Source organism: Medicago sativa, chromosome 3, assembly GCF_051527215.1.
Source record: "Medicago sativa cultivar Bolivia chromosome 3, Bolivia_mono, whole genome shotgun sequence".
Taxonomy (NCBI): Eukaryota; Viridiplantae; Streptophyta; class Magnoliopsida; order Fabales; family Fabaceae; genus Medicago; species Medicago sativa.
In genome coordinates, this window is record NC_140751.1 from 95,927,099 (window position 1) to 95,946,353 (window position 19,255).

General features: G+C 34.9%; 2 protein-coding genes across 3 annotated transcripts; both read left to right on the forward strand.

Moving 5' to 3' along the window:
• The first annotated feature begins 4,460 nt into the window (after positions 1-4,460).
• MAPR2 (membrane-associated progesterone binding protein 2) lies at positions 4,461-5,036 on the forward strand. Its single transcript, XM_085756345.1, has one exon. It carries the CDS (start codon positions 4,517-4,519, stop codon positions 4,817-4,819), a length of 303 nt encoding a protein of 100 aa, XP_085612471.1. The 5' UTR covers positions 4,461-4,516; the 3' UTR covers positions 4,820-5,036.
• Positions 5,037-9,777: 4,741 nt separating this feature from the next.
• On the forward strand, positions 9,778-14,600 carry LOC146942379 (Protein phosphatase 2C family protein). Of its 2 annotated transcripts, none has more exons than XM_085756343.1 (11): positions 9,778-9,974; positions 10,192-10,317; positions 10,831-10,894; positions 11,258-11,366; positions 11,825-11,978; positions 12,182-12,307; positions 12,565-12,688; positions 13,065-13,141; positions 13,314-13,366; positions 13,791-13,845; positions 14,216-14,600. In XM_085756343.1, the coding sequence occupies exons 2-11, from the start codon at positions 10,201-10,203 to the stop codon at positions 14,423-14,425; spliced, it is 1,089 nt and encodes a 362-aa protein (XP_085612469.1). In that variant the 5' UTR covers positions 9,778-9,974; positions 10,192-10,200; the 3' UTR covers positions 14,426-14,600. The 2 variants fall into 2 exon arrangements, with proteins under 2 accessions (XP_085612469.1, XP_085612470.1); XM_085756344.1 differs by having other exon boundaries at positions 10,195-10,317.
• Positions 14,601-19,255: the final 4,655 nt, after the last annotated feature.

Consider the following 19,255-nt stretch of genomic DNA (forward strand, 5'->3'; position numbering starts at 1 on the left):
ACCTAGTGAGAGAAGCTCTCGCTTCTCTCTAAGATTCCGTCGTCTTCTCCGACGAACACTACGGCGGAGGTGCGGTGGCTTGCCGGTGGCGCCGCCGCAATATCTTTCTGCCAATTTTTGACACCGTCGTGTTCGTCTGAGACTCCTCTCTATGATTCTGGCACTAATTTCTTGAAACAAAGCCTAGATATGGACAGATCTACACTTGATTCATACGGCTTCTAGGTTTTCAAACATTTTCGAAATCTTTTGAAACGAAACCCTAATCTGAACTATTTCCTTCACTGATTATGGATTTGAACCTAGATTTACAAAATAAACGGTGAATCTTGGACGATTTACATTTTTAGGGTTTCGTTCGAACTTTTTCGAATCTTTTCAAAATTCTTCTTCGATTCACCGTTTATTTGTGATTGTGAACCTTCGTTGAGCTTTTGCGATGAAAAACGAAGAAGTTTTGACGATTACCTGAGTTTGATTTGGAGATTCGAACAAAAAAGATCCACGCAAGCTTCTGGTGAGTTCTTGAACTGAAAATAAATCAGTTATTCTTCTCTCTTTCTTCTTCACTAGTTCAGAACTTGCTTCGATTCTCTCTTCTTCTCACTTCTCCGAACTGTGATCGCACAATTTCTTCGGATTTGTGCTTGAATTGCAGTTCCTTCAATTCGATGATGAAGATTCGAACTCGAATCTCTGAGAATTGCAACGAATTCGTTGAAATTGTGTTGAATTTGTGGTTCTGGAGTTCTAGGGTTTGAGATTGGGGATGAACTTTCTGGAGAATCGTTGTGTTTTGATCGTAACTGCCAAGAGAGAGAAAATGTGACTCTGTTTCTGTGATTTTTGATGAGTTGGCGTTGAATGATTGATCCTCCTTTGTGTAATTGGTGATGTGGCCTTTATATAGGTGACATGTGGACTTGAGACCCAATGGATTGTTGACACCTGTATTTGGACTTGTTTGGCTCGGCCTTGGACTAATTCTGGACTTTGGGGCTTTTTGCAATTTTGAGAAATTAAGGGACCACTCTGCAATTTTAAGAAGACTGGAAAACAAAACTTTAAAATAATAAGGGACTGGACTGCAATTGACCTAAAAAGGACTAAAACAAAAATTTGACCTAAAATTCAAAAAAAAACCTAAAATAAAATGACTCAAAGGGGCTAAAATGCAATTTTAGAATTTTTTAGGACTAAAATGAAATTAAAATAAAATTGAATTAAAATTGGTAAAATGGAAAATAACGTAAAGTGAAACGATTAAAAATGACAAAACGGACTAAAATGAACCAATTACTTAAATGAGGTACTTCAAAGTAACCTCTCTCTGTCGAAATTTCGTGTGAAATGACCAAAATGCCCTTGGGGACTAAAACGACTAAAAATGACTCAGATGCAATTTTTAAAATGATTTTTAACAGAGAATTAAAGCAAGAATTTATACAAGCAAATTAAAAGACTCAGAGACAATTTTAAGAGATTAAACAGGGCTTTAACACATTAAAAGACTAAAATGCCCCTAGGGGCTTAAACTGACTCAAAATGACTTCAAATGCAATTTGTGAAATGGATTTTGACATAGAATTGAAATAAGGACTTATTCAAACCATTTGAAAAGACTCAAACAACTTTTTAAGGACTAAAATGAGTTTGGATACAAGAAATGACTGAAATACCCTTTTTCATGAATTTTTCCAAATAACATCGAAATAAAATGCAGAGAAAGATGCAATTGATCAGAGACAGGTTCAAATGACTTAAAATGCAAGAAAGATGTTTTTGGATGACTTGAAATGCAAGAAAACATGGACAAACACACAGTTGAAAAGATATGTAAAACTAAATTGAGAGATAAAGCAGAGTGAAATGTTAGTGTAAACAATAGCAGATTGACAAATGTCCAAGGATAATAGACATATATCAAAGATGAAAGAAAGTTTTGAACAAGTATTTTTAGGTCCAAAATTAGGGTATAACACTCTCTAACTTGACTCGTCTTCATCTCACATGAGCCCGCCTAGCAAAATTACTTGTGTCCATATTATTTGTTTTATTGTAACCATGTCTCGAACCTACAAAACTAATTGAAAATTATTGGGGGGGGGGGGGGGGGTGTTATATAGCTTACTTGTTAAACAAGTCAACAAGTGCTAATGAAAATAACATGATTTTGACACTTGTCAATGGTGAGTGTTTGTCAATATCTTTCTTATTTGATGCAGAAGATGCAACAAGATTGATAGAATGTGTAGCCATTTTGTGAAAATACTCAAGTCAAACTTTATTTTTTAAACGGTAATCTTTATTTTTTTTTAAACGGTAATCTTGATTAAAATCTTGATTTTTTATTTTTAAACAGTAATCCTTTATCCTATGTAAAATTACCAACTACTAAAACTGTGAATATTTTTTGAGACATTATCAAAATCAATGTTACGACAAGTCACTTTTACATTATTAAATCCACAACCTATCTAAACATCAACTAGTCTAAGGCATAATAACATGAGACAATGGACAATGGTCTCAGACTTATCAATGACACATCGGAAAAAGGCGTTGCTTGCACTTTTTAAATCAAATAATCATTTTCGAATTGCACGTCGGAGAAAGCATTAATTATAGAATTAAACCAAAGCTTATATTGAATAATAGATTGTATACAACTAGTCATATAATTGATAATATATCGAAATCCTATATACCTACACCTAATCCTAAACACCAAGAGAGATTGGTTACCCATGAGTGAGGTAACAAGTACAGAGAAAGAAGAATGACGAAGGAGGAACATAAAAAAGCTTGAATCCAAGCTCTAATAAACTCCAATAGTGTTACACAACTTCTCACACTCCCTTCCTCCCTATCTCTCTAAAATGAGACTTAGGTATCAAAAGTATATCTAAAATTCTAATTACAATCTTATCTGTACAAGTACAAAAAGTGCAGGTTCCCTCTCGAGGTTTTTCCAAGTGGGGGGAAAGCATATCTGATCTTCAAAAGTCATTAAACCGCCTTACTTCGCGGGACGAAGTGTTGCTTGCTCAACGAGTGTGCTCTAGCCTTTCTCCATAGAACTCTTTGGAATTGCTCTCCTAGAAAAGGTCCTCGCCCATAAATCCTTAAAACTCTCTAACTTGACTCGTCTTCATCTCACATGAGCCCGCCTAGCAAAATTACTTGTGTCCATATTATTTGTTTTATTGTAACCATGTCTCGAACCTACAAAACTAATTGAAAATTATTGGGGGAGGGGGGGGGGGGGGGGGGGTGTTATATAGCTTACTTGTTAAACAAGTCAACAAGTGCTAATGAAAATAACATGATTTTGACACTTGTCAATGGTGAGTGTTTGTCAATATCTTTCTTATTTGATGCAGAAGATGCAACAAGATTGATAGAATGTGTAGCCATTTTGTGAAAATACTCAAGTCAAACTTTATGGCATAATAATAGAAGAGTCCTGACTTCTTCAATGTTGACAAGTCCAAATTTTGAACTTATTAACGAGATCATATTCATATTATTGAGGTAATCCCTCAAAAACAACATAAGTACTCTTGAAAGATGAGACAATTCACCAATTATTGAATTGAGTCAACTGTAGTATGAATTTTGAGAAGAAACTCTAAAATAATGCAATTTTCGAGCTTTTGTTGCAGAGTTGAGATCGAAGTTAACACAACTTTGCATTGACATGAGTTTGAAAGTGAGCATGGATCTTATCCCAAAATTTTCTCGTGTTCCCTCTCTAATTTTTCTTAGGTGTGTTTGGATGAGGTAATTGGAAAATTTTAAACAATTTAGAATTATCGACAATTTAAATGGTTCAATAAAATTACTTTCATTTCTCAATACTTTTGTTTGGATGGAGTAATAAAAAAAATTGTTGTCATCATTTTTGGGCAACTTTTATAAATTTTAATTTTTTGGGCCAAATTTGAAAATTGAAATTATGGGTCAATTTGTAATTTTAAATTTGAGGGGTCAAATCATAATCTTTGAAAAATTTGAGGGGTCAAATTACAATTTTTTTAAAATTTTGAGGTCCAAAATGCAAAATTTAAAATTCTTAACTTTTACGTGTCATTTGAAATTATCTAAATTTAAATTGAACAAAATACTTCATAAATTTTTATATTTTAAAAATTCTTCAAATTATTTATTTATGTATAAATTATTTTTGTATGACACACAAAAAGAGAACCTTCACCCACAACTGGTTATAATTTTTTCACTTTTTTTTAACTTTTACCATATGAAATTTAAAATTGATGCAAATGATAATTTGTGATTGATTTAATTTTTTGACAAGAATTTGTGATTGATTTATGAAAAGTTTTGTAAAGTGGATCAAAATTTTGGAAATAATAAAAAAAGAATAAAGAAAGTTAGGTGGTGTGAAAGTAAAAGAAGAAAAGCAGATAAAAGGATAAGCAGCGGTTGAAACGCGAAGTAGTGAAGCTTTTGTGTGGCGTGAGATTCATTCATTCAATTTCATTCAGAAGAAGAGATGGAGATGACAGCACAACAACTGAGCGAATACAACGGTACAGACCCATCGAAGCCCATCTACGTGGCGGTGAAGGGTCGCGTTTTCGACGTCACCACCGGTAAATCGTTCTACGGTCCAGGTGGAGCCTACGCCATGTTCGCCGGCAAAGACGCTAGCAGAGCACTTGCAAAGATGAGCAAGAACGAAGAAGATATCACCTCGTCGCTCGATGGACTCACCGAGAAAGAGATCGGAGTTCTCAATGATTGGGAAACCAAGTTCGTAGCTAAGTACCCTGTTGTTGCCACCATCGTTAGCTAATTAATTCAACTCTCTTTATCTATCATCATATTCTGAAGAAGTATGTGTGTTTATGAATTCAGTCCTATCCCCCTTTGTCCCAATAATAAATTGAACTTTTAATTTCTAGAACTAGAAAGGGGGGTTTAGTGTTAATTTAATGCATCTGGTTAATGTAAAATGATACTATTTTACCTGTCTTTTAAATCGATCAATAAATTAATTAACATTTGTGTGATTGATTACGGTTTAATTCGTCTATATTTGGTGAGTAAAGTGGGGTCAATGATTGACTATTGAATAGGATGAGCGAAACCACTTGGTATAACCCAGGGCATTATGTCTTTGTTGTAGGTTATTGAATAGTGCACGGATATGATGAAATTGATGAAAGCTCCAAAAGGATTTGATATACAATACAAGTCAGTTTTTTGCAGTATAGAGAGAGTGACAGTTAAGTGATAGAAATTGTGACGCCATCAAACTTTACTGTGTATGAGGAATCTGTGTTCACAAATGACAAATCTGTGTTCTATACTTCTATAGTTTTGTTATAGTATTTTCCTTTGAACAAAATATTTTCCAAATACAAGTAAAATGTAGGATTAGATTACATCAATACATAAATTAACAGATATCCCAATCATTCATCATAACATGGAGTTCTCAGTGATTGTTAATTCTTATGTGACATGACATGCCAGGACCAAGAGTATCTAATCATTCATCATAAGAATTAACAGATACTCCAGTAAAAAACAATTTTTTTGGTACATTTCAACTAACTTGACCTAGAATTGGATGAACTGGATTAATTTGCCACTAAGTTGCAAGGCTTAATTAGCATTGAACATGATGGCTCAACTTATTGCTTAAAGAGTGAACTTCTTCAAAACCCCTTATTTAGATCCGGGCCATGTTTTGCCAATTAGCACGCTGACATGACTTTAAGGCTATGTTTGGATTGGTGGTGAGTGGTGGAATGGAATGGAATGGGATGGAATGGAGCCACATTCCATTGTTTGGTTTTGCAAAAAAGGGATGGAATGGAATGGAGTGTGATGGAACCCGTTCCATCCAATACCACTCATTCCTTCAATTTTCCATTCCACCCAATTTGGGGTGTATCCAATGGAATGGAACCACATTAATGATATAATTACCATTTTGTCCTCACTTTTCATTCCCCAAAATTTCAAGGCGCGCATCTTTCCCTCATTTTTTCACATCAGCCTTTTTATTCCATCTTCTCATCTTCTCCAACTCTCACTGTGTCCACTGCCTCTGCTTCTATTGATTGCAACTTTTCACTCCAACAAGGTAGCCCAAATTTCTTCTTCTTTTTCTTGTAATTCTTCATCTCTGTTATCATCTATTGTTATTTCTCTACCCATTTCTTATTTTATTTTTCCCAAATTAGTAGTTATGCTCTTTTTCTTCCCCAAATCAATAGTGATGGTTCTTTTCATTTTTATTCTTCTTCTGAATTGTATTAGATCTATTGTTATTTGTGAATCCCTATTTCTAAATCTGTATATTTATTTATGTGCCCTAGAAAATGAAAAACCTGTTGATTTTTGTGAACTCAGTTTAACTCAATTTAGATGTTGAATATTGATGAGAAAATCTATTATTTATGTGCCCTACAACTGGAGTTTATAACTATTGGATAATATTACCTTTGACTAGCCTCACGTGAATCAAGCTGTTTCTATTCCCTTCTCATAGTTGACTATAATCATTTAGTCATGTGTGTTAATGCTTTTGAATCTCATTCATTCTGTACAGCAAATACATATCTTTCCTATTAATGTGATTTCAATTCATAATGCATATGGTTTTATGATTAAATTTGATTTCATATGTTCTAATTGATGACAAAAAGTTTATTTCACATGTGCACACAGTATATGTTTAAATTCCCATGATTTTATTCGAGTTTATGCTAAAAGTTGATTTTATTCTTGAATTTTTATAGATGACCAACGAAGACATAAGAGCCAAATATGCGAAATTGTGTCAAATGATGATTGTTCAATTATCTATCATTATTGTTCTAATATGTTCACTAAAAAACAAGTCTAGAAGAGCCCAAATACATTCTAGAATCACAGAGCATAGGGAGAGAGTTAGAAATGAGCTAATGAAACATATTATAGGAAGTGATCGATCTTATGATATAATTCGTATGAGTCCCGAAGCTTTGTCCCAATTTTGTACTTCTTGCCCTTTACTTAATTATATGCAGCACAACACATTATGAGTTTCTTTGGCTTATTAAAAGAAATTGTTTATTTGATGCTAAGTCAAAATATTTCTGACTCACTTGTAAATACTTTAAATGAAAATAGTGTTTTATTACTCAGTCTTGTAGATACTTTTTTCTGTATGCATGCATATTTTAAAGATATCTCTCTACACTTATTTGAATAGGAGCATCTGATTTAAATCTAACTAACCATGTCTAATTTAATTGATTAAAGGCTTTTACATATCAGCATCTAGACTTATGAACTTATTAGTGTGAGCGCCGAAAATTGTGGGTGAGTACCATTCAGGACGGCTAAGCAATGAGCAGAAATGTGAGAATACCTTCATGCTTTTGTTAAAACACCTGAAAGGTTGTCTATTAACAATCATTGAGAGTTGATAATTTCTGTCCAAAGAGTTGAAAGTTAAACTCTACCCTTATGCTTAATATGTGACAGGACATTATGATTATGTTTGGTTCAATGTAACTAACTATTAACAAAAGCCTTTTCATTTTATAGTGAAGTTTTCTAAGCAAAGGGTAAAAATGGAATAAAAAGTTATAACTAATTCCATTCCGTCCACTTTCCAAACAATGGAGTGGGAAATTAGCTCCATTCCGTCATATAATATCCAAAAAATGGAATGGAATCTTTGTTCCACTCCGTTCCATTCCATTCCGCTCCATTCCGTTCCGCTCCTTTAGTTTTAGGTTATCCAAACAGAGCCTAAGAGTATCTTCAATGCTAACTAACAAAAACAGTGATGGTGATATTACATGTTAAGTGTCGGAGTAGCATCCATGCACACATCAATGTTGTCTTCACGTCACATGATGCAGTTTTGAAGACCAAATAACCTCTCTTTTCTCTCACCACCTCCTCTCTAAATATTGATATTTGACAAAATGGAAAAATATTAAGTTGATAACCAAATATGTGTTTGGCAACTTTAAAAATCACGGTGAGTTTTCACGGCAGCATAGAAGCAACAAATAGGAGCTTCATAGAATCACGTCAAAATTTGCATTGGAATGCGAGATTGAAGATTTAAAAGCTGATCCAAACATGCTAATAATATCTGTTTCTTGGACACTTATTAAGTGGGAAATTCATAATCACTACCAATTCAAATTGATAAGATTTCAGTTCCTTTCACAACAGATTGTGATTATATATCCCCTCATCATTTACCAATGGCACAATTTCAACATATACGAGGATAATCAAAAAAGTAAAAACCAATTCACATCACAAAAATTTAAGGGTGAAAACAACATAATGACACAGATCCAAAATAAAGAATCCATACAATTGTATGTTTGACTTCCTTGAAAGCTTTGCTCTAACAAATTCATTTGATGTCAGTATTTTCATTCATGTTCAACAGCACATATATGACTTTTATGTTTAATATTCAGAGTATCTCATTTGCCAGGTTGTTTGATTAAGTGTTAGATCCATTTTGAGATAATAAGCATGTGGATTAGCGTTCATGTATGGGGAGAGGAGAAGAATGTGCGTTGTTGAGGAATCCAACCATAATATTCATTGAGCCTACAATATAGTGCATGAATGATCCAAGTTGTGCCATGGAATTCCAGATTATGAGGCAACATAGTACTTAACAATGATCAAAGTTGTGTTCGTTGGTCCAAACCTATAATTATTTATTTTATTTTTTTCAAACCTTTACCGGACTTTCAAATTTTACACTGTTCCATCATTTTTTTTTTGAGGGGCTGATGCATCATTTTTAAAGAGCTGGAGAGAATGTGGCTGGAATTGGAATGTGTATCTGCAATGATCATGAATATTTTGTTGAGCGAAAACTCTTGAACATGTTCTTTGTTAACGGTTTGTGGAATGGAGGCTTAGAGTTTAAAATACTCGTACAATTTTAATCAAGTTTAGAATAATGCTTCTGAATTTGGATCCTTAATAGAGGACTGTTAAAAATGTAATCTAAGTCTCTTCTGTTCTAACTCCGTGGATAAATTTGTTAGAAGGCAAATGAATCTAGTTGCTCACTATGACTTATTGTCAAATTTATGAAAAATGTTTCAGTTTGTATTTCTCACTATAAATGAGAATTAAAAAGAATAGAGTTACCCATAAACTATAAATGTATACCAACCAATGTTAATAAAGAGTTGACTCAATTGATAAAGATTTACCCATAAACTGTAAAAACGTAGATTCAACTCGTACAAAAACCTTAAAGACATTGAGAATGAGAAGCCTTGGGAGTCTGGTGTGAAGTGTCTCCCAAATATTTAATTGAGTTTTACAGATTTGGTCATTGTTGTAGCTTATGTCAACTTACCAGCGGTTCTCGCCCAGTCTTTATCTGTCAATTGTCAACGTAAAGCTTTATTTATTTACAACTGGCAACAATATATTTCCAGATAAAAAGAAACAAAACAAAACAAGTATGGCTTTATCGGTATATTTTTCCTTTCAGAGTAAATTAGTTAAACAGTTATATTTCCATTTAGAGTAAAATAGTTAAACAGTTATTCTTTATTCTTTCTTGCACAGGGAAACATGAAATAAAATATAAAAGGAGAAAAAATCAGATCGTATCAAATCTAATCTACTAGTGCTGCACGCACGATACACTTTGGGGATTTACAATAAGCAAAAGATATCAAATAATCTAAATAATAATTATTTATTTTATAACAACCGAATGAGAATCAATAAAACGAATAAATAAATAAAGAAGATAAGAACAAAATCGAAGAGAGAGAAAATGACAATGTTGTTGTGTTTTCAGTCTCTCAACAGTCATCATCATCCTTCTTCTTCTTCTTCTGCCTGAGTTACTTCATTCAATTTCATTCCTTATCAATCTTCTTCTTCTGATCGTATCAATTGCTCTTTTTTCTTCTACATTTTATATCAATTGCTCTTCCTCTGCTCAGGTACGCATGCTTATTTATTTTACTTCTGCTCCTGTTAATTTAACTTTATTGCTATCTTTATCATTCTAATCCTTCTTGATTCCTTAACAACTCCTCGATTTGTTCATAGTATAAATCTTGATTTTCATGCATACACTTTTGATATTTCATCTGATTGTGAAAACAATTAGTTTCTTCATATAATAATAATGCTTTACCCTGTTTTGTTTTAATACAGAAGATAGCAATGGGAATATATCTCAGCACTCCCAAAACCGAAAAGTTTTCTGATGACGGCGAAAATGACCGTCTTAGATATGGTTTATCATCAATGCAAGGCTGGCGTGCATCAATGGAAGATGCTGTGAGTAACTCTATTCAAACAATTTTTTATAAATTGATTAAGGTTTCTTGATTTGAGCCTCATTCAACATTTCTACGGGTATTGTTTTAGTATGTGAGGATTGTGGTATATTTGTTGATTTTGGGCACTGCGTAATGGGCCTAACTTATCACCCTGGTTGAGAGATATTGATGTTATCAGGGTAACGGGAAAATATGATTTTATCTTTTGTTTCATTGTTTGAAAAGATTCAAAGGTTGATCCAGTCAATTGCAATTTCAGGAATATATGTGGATGCCATCAATTACGCTTTTAAGTTTGTATTCATGTTTCGATTCATTCAATTGATTTTGCTCGACTGAGATTCATCTTGTCTAGTCCATTGTTGTGCTGATGATGATTTTACTTTCCTTTCGTTTGTTAGTATGCTGCATATACTAATCTGGATGGCTCTACTTCGTGTTTTGGTGTTTATGATGGTCATTCCACTTCATTAGTATGCTGATGATTTTTCACTTTCTTTTCTGTTGTTAGCATGCTGCATATACTGATCTGGATAAGTCTACTTCATTTTTTGGCGTTTATGATGGTCATGGAGGTAAGATTTGAAAATGTTTGGCTACTTGAATTGATGGAAGAATGTCACTTTCATTACTTTGTTTCAAATTCCAAATGTCTACTTTCCATTGTGAAAAGTGCATAAGCTTAAGGGTGTGTTTGGATTGATGGTGTAAAATGGAATGGAATAGGCTAGTTAGTTTTTAAAAACACATGTTAATATCATTCCATACCATTCCATCCTATACCACCAATCCAAACATACCCCACACTTGCAACTTTTGCAAATAGGCATCTTTAACTTTAATTTCATTCCAATTTACAGATCTCAATAATCATCTCAAAATGTCTACTTTGTAATCAAAGCTGTATTATGAATGCTTACCGAATCCAAAATTTTCAGGTAAGGTGGTTGCAAAGTTTTGTGCTAAGTTTCTTCACCAACAGATGCTAAAAAATGAAGCATACTTAGCTGGAGATATAGGAACCTCTCTTCAACAAGCTTTTTTAAGGTTAGATGCTTAATAGCAGTTCCTCTGCCTGTATTGTGTAAATAAGTGACAATTGGTTTCATGTTTGGCAGAAGTTGAGTTTTTGTGCTGTTCAAAACCTTCCATTTGGATTATCAGTAAAAACCTTTGTTTTGTATATCTTATTCTACATCCTTTTCTCTTTAATATATAAAGAAACATAGTTGATAAGTCTCACCGAAATTTACTTAAGTATGTTTCATGCTGGACTAATTTGGGAGTATGGAGAAATTATATGCATCTTTTTTCTAATGACAAGTTGTAGCCTATTTGTTAGTTATGATCATGGCATTGCATATTCTTCAATTTATTTTGTTCCAGAACCAACATTACCGAGTAGACATGAAGTGTGACATTAGTGCGTAATGCTCTGTCTCCCCCTCTAAACTAAAATCTGAAATGGAACTTAGTTATGAACTGGTATTTTCAATACTATGCAGAATGGATGAGATGATGCGTGGTCAAAGAGGATGGAGGGAGCTATCAATCTTGGGAGATAAGATAAACAAGTTCAGTGGGATGATAGAAGGGTTGATTTGGTCTCCACGAAGCAGCAATGGTATTAACCGAGTTGATGATTGGGCCTTTGAGGAGGTAGGTCTGACATTTGAAGGATAGTTTAATACTCAACAGTATCACAACTTAGTTGGATATACTTGGTAATTAGGTGCCTGGCAATGAAATATCATGCTCTTGGATAATAGTGTCATGTTTCTCCCGACATGCTTGTTTATGTGAGTCTATTATGTTATACATTCTCTGCATCTCTGTAATTTGAATTTATTTTTTGGAATCAGGGACCTCATTCTGATTTTGCTGGACCAACTTCAGGAAGCACAGCCTGTGTTGCAGTTATTAGAAACAACCAAGTTGTTGTTGCAAATGCTGGTGATTCGCGTTGTGTAATATCTCGGAAGGGCCAGGTAACTCTAGAATGGAAATTCTTTAATGTTTATTATGTTGAATGCTTGCATAGATGTAGACAGACAAATACAGATAAATATAAAATGCTGTTTTCATATGCTTGAGTTACTTGACTACTGCACATTGGTAAAAAATATGTGCCTCTTTTTGAAAATGATTTGTCTCTCTCTGGCAGATTACATATTCTCAGTTATTTCTAAGTTACAAATCTTGCGGATGATTGCACACAATGTTTAACTACAGCTCTTTTCTGTAGGCATACAATTTGTCTAGAGACCACAAACCTGATCTTGAGATTGAGAAGGAAAGAATCTTAAAAGCTGGTGGTTTTATTCATGCAGGACGAGTGAACGGCAGTTTAAACCTTGCAAGAGCTATTGGTAACTTCCTCTGGGATTGTGAACTTTTTTAAAGATTAATTTAAACTACCATTTTTGTTGCCCCTCTTTTTCCAATTATAATCCGCCCCCGGGTGAGCAACCTGGGCAAGGGCCTTTGTATCTTTAGCTCAGGATAATTCATAAATTCGACGAATAAACTGAACAAATTTCAACTTTTTTTTTCCTTGTATGCTGTATTTTGGTTCTTCACAAGGCATTAGGAGTTTGGTTTCAAAACAAATTCAAAGATTTCAAATTTGTATAGCTGTCTGTTCCTAACACTGATTTCTTCAGAGAGATTTTTTATAGGATTTGAGGGGTGAAATTGGGTATAATATAAATTTTCCTATCTTTGATATATCTCAATTCATTGTAGGTGACATGGAATTTAAACAGAATAAATTTCTTCCTGCTGAAAAGCAAGTTGTAACTGCCAATCCAGATATAAACACTGTAAGTTTGTCACTGTGATGCAAATCCACTAAGTGATACACATAAACTACACAGATATGTCACATTTTCCATTTTCTTTATGGTAGATCCCATAAATAGTATAATGCATGGTGTTATGAAGTATTCATCTGTTATGACTGATATATTGTTTTTGTTTTGACACTTGTTATAGGTTGAGCTTTGTGATGAAGATGAGTTTATGGTGCTAGCTTGTGATGGCATATGGTACTTATGTTATACTTTTATATCTCCATATGATTCTGAATGTTGTGATGTATTTGAGAGATATCAATAGTTTACACAATTAAAATGTAATAATTAATAGGATTTCCATTCTAGGCACACATATAGGCAGACAATATTATGTCTTTATTCTTTGGCGTGGGAAAAGTGCATTGTTTCATGCCTCTATATGAGTAAATTACACTAATCTCCTCATGTATAGACACTGATGGAAACACTAGTTTCATAATTCACACAGAATTTTTTATTGAATAAATGCCTTCTGCTTAATTATTTTTCTAGACACATGTGAGTTGAGGTCTTACTATTGTTGACACTTGGTTTGATTCTGGAATTAGTTTCGGTTGCACATGCCTCTCGTACTGCCTTTCTTAAAATAATAATTGATTTCCTTGGGTTATTTCAGGGACTGCTTGTCAAGTCAACAATTGGTAGATTTAGTTCATGAACTACTGTGTTTGGTGAGATCTAAGTTTTTAATTTCTTTCCTAATAAGAAGATGAAGTATTAAATTTATGATAGCTGTCATAGTTATTCAGAGATTGGTTATGCTTATCAATGATATTGAATGCAGTACTTGGTACTTCCACCGATAAGCATTCTGCTATTTTTGCTTGCAATTAGTGTGAGAGGATTAATAAAGCATTCTGCTAGTGCTCAGTAACACATCACATTTCTTTACCATGGACAGGATCCATGATGTTCTACATCCGTTGATGCACTAGGCTTTAATAACCATTGTCTTTTATAACGTCTAGCATTTCACGTAATGCACTAGAAGGTCTGGAATAATGCATCCTATTAATCAGCTGATCTGTAATTATGCTGCAGGAAACGAGACTTTCTACAGTGTGTGAAAGAGTACTTGACCGGTGTTTGGCACCATCAACTGCTGGTGGCGAAGGATGTGATAACATGACCATGATCTTGGTGCAGTTCAAAAAACCTGCTCAGTCCAGTGCACCTGCAGAAGAGCAATCATCATCAAACGAACCAGCTGAATCACATGTTGAACCGAAAGTGGAAAGAAGCGAAGTTTAGTACTGTATTCTGTAGTAAAAGTTCAAATATGTGCATTCTATGTATAAAAGACACAAAGTTCAAATACCCCTTTCTATATATATAATGTATAATAGACACACAGACAAGCGTATGTATAGTGTTAGTGTACACCTGTGATATATTGCATCTGAATACCCATTCTCCTTTCATTTAACACTATGAAGTGCCCAGTACTTGGTTCTCATGTCTATTTTTCACTCCTAAAGTTTGTTCTGCATGATTTACACGCGGCTTCAAATCAAAAGCATACCTGAGGCCTAGAGGGTAGAGTAAGAGAAAAAAAAAAGTATCTGTAAGGCAAATACTATTTGAAGTTGTTTTTTCAATTTATAATCCACCTTCGTTTACAATTACCAGTAGCCATCAGAAAAGAAAAAAACAGTTGCAACATAGTGTTGTTTCTCTCAACAACAAAAAAAGTGATAATAAAGTGATGTTCTCGTGTATATTAATATTGTCATCAGGCATGCTTATGTGTTATACACTTCATCGTTAGGGCGCGAGATGGCGCATGGCGGCAGAGGGGGCGAGGCGGAGGTGCTAGGTGTAGAGCATGAAAGATCAAAGCTTGTTCATCGTTTACAAAATGAAGTGAATTAACATTATATTTGAAAGTCAGCAATTAACCATATACTTTTTAGCGAGTTGTGAAAAAAAAAATGAATTGCATAAAAAATATTAAGAATTTTTTGTATAAAGCAATATAGTGCAGAAGAATCAAGTGAAAATTAAGTTATGACGTCCCAACTAGGTTGACAACATATAACTAACTATCTCCCTTGCCCAGATTCTAAAAATTATATAAAGAAAATAAGTAGGTACAAGCTTGGGGGAGTAGATTAAAACCTAGGCAACACAAAATGGTAAAAATACTTTGCCTCATTAGAAATTTTAGCAAGATACCATAAACGTCACCATGGAGTAAAGAAAATTGCTGTTGACACATTCCATATGGTTGGGACACACATGTAAAATACATTTTTGCCCCCTCGGCAGTTAACTGCCGAGGAATTCAAAATCCGGCTGCAGTTAACTGCCGAGGAATTCCTCGGTAGTTAACTGCCGAGTATTATGTTTCGTCAGATGAAACAGGAAACCTGCTCCCCTACACACTATTTTCATCAACTTCCATATCATTTCATCCATTCCCCCCCAAATCCAATAATTTTTTTCTATCAAATCTTCCCCCAAATGATTCAAGCATCAAGCCTAGGAGCTATCAACACACTCTAGACGTAAAAAAACAGGTATTGAGCATTTTAATCGATTTATTTTTTGGTTATTGTATGGGTATCTACGTCAGTTACGTAGAACTCTGGCATGGGGAATCTCGGTAGTATACTGCCGAGGAAAACCTCGGTACCTTACTGCCGAGGGAAACCTCGGTAGTTAACTACCGAGGAACACTTGGGAAAAATTTTAAGAACGAAAAAAATGGCAGCTACTCCCATTTTTTCCAAACTTTTTTTTCTTTGTTTTTTTTTTGTTTTTTTTGTTTTAGTTCATTATGGCATTGATGTTTATGCATTAGTAAGTTGTTAATTTATATTTTTGTGTTGTTTAATTATAGTAATGACCGAGAACGCGGAAGATGTTTCGGGAGAGACAAAACGTAATTTTGTCCAAATTTCCGGAGATGTCAAACCGCCTAAGGTTGAAGTCAAACCAAACATTGATGGAGCTTCCGTCCATGTTGAAGCTTCTAAATATGTTAGCCCCGGTGTCGTCCCACTTCAAGCCCACGAAGTTGACACGACTAGGTTTTTTTCTGACGACATTAAGTTTCAAGATAGAAGAATTGCTTGGGTGGGTACGTTGTCAAGCAAATAAGGCGGGATTTACAATTGTTACACAAAGATCAAGCTTGATCCATCCAATATTGCGTCTAGTGTGTGAAAGGAGTGGAGCTCACAAAGTGCCTAAAAAAAACAGAAGCATGCGACAACGGGCTCAAGAAAATGCGGGTGCTTGTTCATGATTAGTGGATATCAAAGTACGCAAACAAAGGAATGGGGATTGAACATTCTTAATGGAGTTCACAACCATGCGATGGAGCCGGCTTTAGAAGGACACATTCTTGCCGGTAGATTAAAGGAGGATGACAAGAAGATTGTACATGACTTGACCAAGAGCAAGATGCTTCCAAGAAATATTTTGATACACTTGAAGAACAAAAGACCACATTGCATGACAAATGTGAAGCAAGTGTACAATGAACGTCAAAAAATATGGAAGGCAAATAAAGGTGACAAGAAGCCGTTGCAATATCTATTCTCGAAGTTGGAGGAGCACAACTATACTTATTACTCAAGAACACATGGTGAAAGTAATACAATCGAAGATATCTTTTGGGCTCATCCAACATCCGTTAAGTTGTTTAACAATTTTCCAAAGGTTTTGGTTATGGACTCCACCTACAAAACCAACTTGTATAAGATGCCAATGTTTGAGGTAGTTGGGGTAACTTCGACCGATTTGACATATTCGGTTGGGTTTGGATTCTTGATGCATGAGAAAGAGGAAAACTTTGTTTGGGTTTTAAAAATGTTGCGTAAACTTCTTACTTCAAAGATGAATATGCCTAAGGTGATTGTTACCGACAGGGATGGGTCTTTGATGAAAGCGGTTGGAATTGTTTTCCCAGAAAGTGATGATATGAATTGTTACTTTCATGTGCAAGCAAATGTTAAACAAATGTGCGTCTTAGATTGTAAATATCCTTTGGGAAAAAAGGATGGGAAAGAGGTGAGTAATCGCGATGTTGTCAAGAAGATCATGAGGGCATGGAAAGATATGGTTGAGTCGTCCACTCAAGAGTTATATGCAAATGCATTAGTGGAGTTCCAAGATGCTTGTAGTGATTTCCCACTTTTCCTAAATTATGCCATGACCACCTTGAATGAAGTGAAGGAGAAAATAGTTAGGGTATGGACAGACCGTGTGTTGCATCTTGGTTGTAGATCCACCAATAGGGTAGAATCGGCTCATGCTTTGGTGAAGAAATATTTGGACAATAGTGTGGGTGATTTGGGTACTTGTTGGGAGAAAATACATAACATGTTGTTGCTTCAACACATTGCGATACAAACAGCCTTTGGTCAGAGCGTTACCGTGTTGGAACATAGATTCAAAGATGTCACTTTGTACTCCGGCTTAGGTGGTCATGTGTCTAGATATGCTTTGGACAACATTGCTATGGAAGAGTCACGTTGTAGGGAAACGTTGTGCATGAACAAGGAAATTTGTGGTTGTGTTCAAAGGACATCTTACGGCCTACCATGTGCATGCGAAATTGCAACTAAACTCCTTGAAGAAAAGTCAATTTTATTGGATGAGATACACCACCATTGGCAAAGGTTACGCATGGGAGAAGAAAGTAATGAACTTGATTTTTCGATGGATGATGAGTTGAAGGGTATTGTAGAACGTCTCAAGAAACTCCCTTTCCAAATGAAGCTTGAAGTCAAAGAGGCTTTGGGCAATTGGCATTTCCTGAAACCACCATGATGTCTCCACCATCACAAAAAGCAACAACCAAGGGAGCCAAGAAAAAAGTGGACATTGCGAGGTCTAAAGGAAGAATTACATCCACTAGTCGGATCCCTTCTTCTTGGGAGGTTGTTGATTCCCAAAATCCGGATAGTCAACCGTCACCATCACCAACAACATCATCATATAAAAGGAAAAAAGGTGCTCGTCTTGGTAAAGCGCCAATTTCCCCACTTCCACCACCTTCTCGATATCCAAAGCCTAAGGCTATCCCGGTTATGAGGCCTATTGATTATATGCCACGCTTCATGCTTCCATTTATTGAAAAAGTGGTGGATGTTATTGGCGATGGACATTGTGGATTCCGGGCTATAGCCGAGTTCATGGGCTTAACCGAACAAAATCATCTCATGATTCGTACACATCTTATTCAAGAATTGAAAGATCATAGAGATGATTATGTTGAAGTATTTGCGGGTGAGGACCGTTATAACTACATTTTAAATGGCTTACATCCTCCCGCAAATACAAAAAGTTGTGCACATCTTGTTGATAGTGGTTGACTTTTCCGGACATGGGGCACATTGTTGCTAATTATTACAAAAGGTGTGTGGTTGTGGTTACAAATCTTGAAGTTGGTAACTCGGAATCTTTTTTTCCACTAAGAGGGCCACCACCGCCGGGTAAGCAAAAAACTCCCATCATGTGCCTTGGGGTAATTCCTAATCACTTTGTGCTTATTTAATTGAGGAATGGTTGTCCACTACCTCCATCATCTACGGAGTGGCACGATCACAAGAAACAAGATGCGGTGACTTGGGAAGATGAGTATTTGGATCAACATGAGTTGTTCCGAAAGCTCATGGCTACTGAAAGTGGAAACAAACCGCCAAAACCACAAAAAGAATCAAACAACGCGGCGCCTATTTTGTTGGACACTCCCGAAAAACCAAAGAAACAATTTGAAGTTATTGCGGAAGATGAGGAAGATTTTATGTCACTTGATCTTCTCCAATCACTTGGCCTTTAACGAGTGATTTTTTTGTCGGTGTTAGTCCTTTTTTTTGGTAGAAATTACACCGACGTATATTTTGGGGTCAAAATTGTAATGCCAATTTTTTGTGGCCAATATATAAGTAACATTATGTAATTGATATTGATATATATGATAATATGACTTTTATTGACTTGAAACTAGTGCAATACTTATTTATAGCTTATTAATGTTTACGCATTTGATTTATTCGTTATTACATTCCATTTAATTTTGTTCTAATCTATGATTATTTTGTTAAAGCTTTTGTCAAGTGAAACATGTCA